This window comes from Clarias gariepinus, chromosome 20, assembly GCF_024256425.1.
Source record: "Clarias gariepinus isolate MV-2021 ecotype Netherlands chromosome 20, CGAR_prim_01v2, whole genome shotgun sequence".
NCBI classification, from domain to species: domain Eukaryota; kingdom Metazoa; phylum Chordata; class Actinopteri; order Siluriformes; family Clariidae; genus Clarias; species Clarias gariepinus.
Window position 1 is genome coordinate 6,276,336 of NC_071119.1, and position 5,954 is coordinate 6,282,289.

Here is a 5,954-nt window from a genome sequence, read left to right on the forward strand (position 1 = left end):
CATGTGTGTGTCTGTGTGTGTGTGTGCACACAAGGTTTTAATTCAAATAATGACCTAGAACAAAACAAAATTAGACTAACTACGGTAAGCCTGCTTCCAACCCGTCATTTCCCAAACATCACAAGGAATGTCATAAATGTCTTTACTGTTTTTTGTGTAACTTCAGATATTTTCCCCTTCAGGATCTGACATGTATTGGGTAAAGTACATATAAGTAAATTCTACTTAATACATTTCTGAAAGGTATTGGTTTAAATTATACTATAAATTAAAGAGTACTCAAACTATACTGAAACAGAAAGAGAAAAACAAGTGACACCATAATGGTTACAGTTATTAACAGTAATGAGGATTTTCCCTACACAAAACACTGACAGACACACATATACATTCAATTTACTGCTTTTCATTTACATACAGCATTTCAGTTAAAGATTGTCTTTTCACAGATCCAAATAAACTCATTATTACAGGGATAATTAGCCCAGTTTCTCATAGGATCAGGCGTATCACCAATTATAACACAGTTCTTATCTATTGCAGCACTGTCGGGTTCTGTATATCCCCAAAAGCTGAAGGAGAGAATCAGAGGATCTGCTGTGTTTCTCAGACTAATGAAGAGTCAGTAACTGTATCATAAGCAAATTATTAGTTCAGTGATTTCTTACCCAGTGATCAGTGGTGTATCGTCCACCCACTTCCACTTGTTCTCTGTGTCTCTGTCACTCAAACCAATCCAAGCTCTTCTGCTGCTCACCAGTGTATTGATAAACTGCTGTTCAGGGTTGTAGTAAAATACAATAATAAGTCTCTCTCTCTCTCTCTCTCTCTCTCTCTCTCTCTCTCTCTCGCAAACAAATTTGTGTGTCGTTTGGGCCACTTTTAGGAAAGGTGATAATTTTAATGTTTGTTTGTTTGTTAAACTGCTTTTTAAAAAGTGAATACGATAATTCTCAGAATATTGGTCCAATATCCAGCCAGAATTCTGACACAAGCTTATTGATGGCTAACAAAAGCATCTACGAAGGGTAAAACTTGCCAAGGGACATTAAGCTAAATATTAGGTGCCCTGTGTAAACAATGGTGTTTTTTTTTTTTTTTTTTCAAATAAAATAAGTTTATGTATAAAATATTAAAAATATACACACTGAATATTTCAGGCACCCTTCTCTTTTTACCCTGGCCTTTCAGACAGCCTGAATCCCCCACTGCCTAGATACATACAGTAGAACACACACCCACACACACACACACACACACACACATATACCTGTTCCTCTGTGCTGTTTATGATCACCAGGTCTGCTCCTCTCTCTTTGCAGTCCTCTCTGCTCTCAGTCCAGCTCTTGTATTCATTAGACATGAAATAAAGACTGGAGCTGAAACACCTCCCTTTATCTATAGATATAAATGAAGAGAATTTACAAAGATCAATACAAACAGGTTCTAGACTATTGCTTGTGTTTAGTCATGACATCAATTTCATTACTTAGGTTATAGGCTATAAAATATGTAAAAACAAACCAACAACCAAACAAAATATTTAGTCACTTATCGTAGACTCCTGTTTAAAATATTGTACAAATAAGAGGGTGCTTTCACCCCAACTGTTCTGTTTCAGGGTTCAAAAAAGGGACATAATTTGGTTAGTGGTTCATTTATTTTGAGTGCCTGGTGTGTTTTCACACTGCACATAATTGAACAAACACAAACAAACAAGCAAACAAACAAACTGCCAATGAGAACCCCTAGATGGCACTTTGTGCCCATGAACTCAGTTTTAGTGTATGGACTTTCTCAGGGACTTTATTTCTCAAAGTGCACCACATCACATGGTCTAATTGCCATCACCTTTAGCTTGTCCATATATTGGCTTTGGTTAGTGGTGGAGATGTATTGCATCAGTTCACCGATCTGCTTTTGTTGTTAATACTGTTTTAGTTGTCGCTATTCTGGGGATTTCTTTAAGTTAATGTGTTAATTTAACATCTGCAATTATGCCGTGCCTACATAAAACATAAAAAAAATCTTGTCAAGATAGTTTACTGGTAAAAGAAAAGATAATTCAAAAGGCAAAACATTAAAGCAAATTATACAAAAAAATCGACAAAAAATCATTTTCTCTATCTATGAGTTAAGGATCAGGATTGTAAACTGTCACCAATATTAATTATGGTTTCATTGGTGAAATTATATGGAGGGACATGTGAGAGAATGTGAGGTAAATCTTGATGCTTCAGTTTTGAGGCAGCTCATAAATGTTCTCTGAAGACATTTCCCTGTTGGGCCAAAAATGTAATGCTAAATCTATCTACTTACACAAATCATCAAGTGTCCTCAGGCATCCATCTCTCTCCCTCTGTAACTGGTCTCTCTCTATAATCAAGTTGTTGTAAATGGTCTGTAGCTGGCTGTTTTTTGCATACAGGATGTTGTATTTGATCCACAGCACTGTGACGGCAGTCAGCAGGAGAACACACAGCAGCACCACACACACTGCAGTCAGTCTGTAACACTTGCTACATGCAGTGTCTCCTCCTAAAGTTAAATGCACACAAAGGTATACATTTTTGTCTTTTGCATGTAGGATTTACAGTTTTAGTCCCAACAGTGTCATTGATAGCAAAGCCCTTCAGCAGTGAGCTGGAGAACATCTCAGTAACTCCATCCAGCCATCACTGTGAAACTCTGCATCAAATCACCTGATTTCTTTCTTCAACATCATGATTGCATAAGCCAAACTAATTTAAAGTTTTCAGTTATTTTAAGCAAAAGTTAACATACATGAACATGAAAGTCTTGGCAATACTGTGCTTGCAATAACTTTTTTTTTTTAAACTTTTTTTCCTGTCTATTCCACAACTTGCTTCAATGTGTGTTTGGGGCTATTGTCCCACTGGAAGACTCAGTTTTGTCCAAGTTGAACTATTTAATTAATGGTTTTAGGTTCTGCTGAATAATTCCGGAATCATTCTCCTTCTTTATTATTCCATCCTCTTTGTGCAATGCCACAATTCCACTGGCAGCTAAACAGCCCGATGGCGGGTTGCTTCCACCACCACCATGCTTAACAATTGGTACAGTGTTCGTGGTCTTCAATGCTTCACCTTTACTCCTCTAAACATATCCCTGGTCAAAGCTTTAACTGGAATTTGGAGCAGGGGCTTCTTTCTTGGGTAGCATTTTTTTCAGTTCGTGGTGATGTAAAACTGGCTTGATTGTAGGCTTTACTTTATATTCCACAAGGACTAGCTCAAAGTTTACAGCCCCTAAAAGAGATTTTTTTTATAATACTAATACTACTACTAATACTAATAATAATAATAATTATTATTATTATTACATTTAATTTCTATATCACTTTTTAAAAAGGTAATTGTCACAAAGCAACTTTATATAATTAAAAGAAAATTATGGAAATGTGTATGCTTAAAAATTATCAGATTGGCCCTTATAAGCAACCCAAAGGCAAATTATGAAGAAACCCTGAGAGTGACCAGAACCAACAGTTAACCCATTCCTATCCTGTTTGATACATAATAGCATGGATTGATCTGCAGTTGGACGTTTAATGGACTTATTCATAATAAAGGCTTAGGAAGAATGTAGGAAATTCCAGTCCTGAACTATTAAACGACTTCAGTTACAAGTGCTCAGAGAACAGGTATGTGCATCAGCCTAGGCCTGGACCATCTTAATGTTAAAGTGGAACCACTCCTGGGCACCACACGCATCCCAAGCAGACCACATGGGGCCTTCATGTGACGAGATCTCCAACCAAAAGCAGGACACCAGGATGAGTCGGACAGGTCCAAAGGGGAGGATCTGGATCACTAGCAGCTCAGGAGTGGTATGTGTATCTCGATAGGGGGAACAGTGAGAGTGGGAAAGACATCATCTAAACATACCAGATCACCAAAATACTCTATGTCCATGATTCTCCCAGATCTGTTATTTGATTTAAGGCAAATCTATTTACAAAAATGAGACTGTGTTGGAGTCCCAAGCATTAATTGAAAGGCTATAACCAGAACTTGGGGGCTTTGTAAAAAGAGATCTGCCCCCTGCTGTAGTTTTTGTAACTAACTGACTAACTAAAGCTTGTTTATTCACTTAGTTGAAGAACCAGACAGTAAGGTGTTATAATACTCCAACCTAGAGGTTCAGTTTTTTCTGCATCATTTAGTGACAATATATTCATTATCTTGGTAATATTTCTGTATATATATATATATATATATATATGTATGTGTATATATCTTACACCTACGGTATGAGACGCGCGCAGACACACAATCTCTCCGTGCAGAGTTCACTTTGTAATACACTTGAGCCGAATCCCAATTCTACCCCTTACCCCTACACTTAGCCCTACCCCTCCATTTGGCGCGTTCACGTGAAGGGGTAGGGGTGTCTCATTTCTCTTTTGGTTGGAGGGGTAGGGGTAAGGGGAAGGGCCAGATAGCCCTCCAAACGAAGATTTTTCGGGACCTCACCTCAAACGAAGGGCTAACGAAATTTTCAAGATGGCCGCTCACTCGAGCAAGCAGGCCCATAGATTTATGGAATTTTTGCCATTAATAAGGATTTTTATGACAAGTTTTCATTATATGTATATTAATTTTAGTCTTGTGTTTGTGTTTATGGTGATGTTTTGTAAAAAAACGTTTGCAAAAAAACCGCTAAAGTTTGCTAGCGGAGAGCACCAATTGCGCAATATTACAAAAATATATTTTTATGTCATATACACTTTACTGCATGCTACAAACAAATATGAAAGTTCAGTAGCACAGCAGTTTGCCGAGCTTTTAATAACGCATTGTTTGTTTTGCTTACGGCCATATGTGTACATGTAAATGAACGGATACGTATGATGACGTATAACAGTGTTGTAGTGGTGTCCCATTTCTTAGGGGAAATATTTTAACCCTTCCCCTTTCCACTTCGTTTCAAGGGACAAGGGGAAGGGGCGAGGGGTAGGGGAAGGGGTAGAAAATAGAATTGGGATTGGGCTTTGGTCATGAATAAAAATAAATATTAAGGCCTAAAAAAGATGCTTTAAAATTTATCTAAAATTTATTCATCAGCGTGTATAAACCCGCGGCTTGAACTTTCTCTTAACAAAAGGCAGTGTTTTGAACAAAAGGATGATAAACACAAGCGATTTATCGATAAAAATGCCCCCCAGAAATACAACAAACACTAATATATAAGCTAAACACTGGCTTTTCCAACACGCCAGCGCATAAAGTAAATAAAAAGCAAATTATTAAATCCAACAATTAAGTCTGATTTTTATTGCTATTGTTGATCTTTTTTTCTGTAAGGCAGAGACGTCCGGTCTGTCTTCTTAATTTATCTAAAAAAAACCTACAGTATTTGCCAACAGCGCACACAGTTTGATAAGTTCACACCTATCGTGAATAAAAGGTGAGAAAAGATTCCACAGAATCTTCTGACACGGTGCTTGCTCCGAAGAGTCCTCTGGATTATCCAGATCATCCCTGGCAAACTTCAGATGGGCCTGGACATGGGCTGACAATAATATAGAGAATAAGAATCATATTTATAATAGGATAATTAATTAAATCATAAAATCATATCAAATAAGAACTTTATCTAAAAGCCAGACCGACCAAATTTCTCATTCACTGCTGAAGTAGTTAAATATGCTTATACTGTAGATATGTAGGTTACATTTTAAAAGTACAATCGCAAGTAAATTCCAAACTGCATGTAATGTTGTAAAATATGAATAAAACAGTATTAGACACAAATATATGATATTGTGGTACATACAATGAAAAAGCTATTTACACATGAGTGCTCAAATGTAAATTTAAATGCAAATGCAATTATTAATTCAATGTGTATATTTAACCTAATTCAGCCGTTTAAGGTATATAAAAATAACATGCCTTTCAACCTATTATTATTTTCTGTTTAAATTTAAA

General features: G+C 36.6%; 1 protein-coding gene across 1 annotated transcript; it reads right to left on the bottom strand.

Annotated features, from left to right (window-relative positions):
- Positions 1-424: 424 nt before the first annotated feature.
- LOC128508236 (C-type lectin domain family 4 member E-like) lies at positions 425-5,502 on the bottom strand. The gene is made up of 5 exons (XM_053479460.1): positions 5,463-5,502; positions 2,344-2,538; positions 1,271-1,392; positions 669-775; positions 425-572 (listed from the first exon to the last, which is right to left on the bottom strand). The coding sequence occupies exons 1-5, from the start codon at positions 5,500-5,502 to the stop codon at positions 425-427; spliced, it is 612 nt and encodes a 203-aa protein (XP_053335435.1).
- Positions 5,503-5,954: the final 452 nt, after the last annotated feature.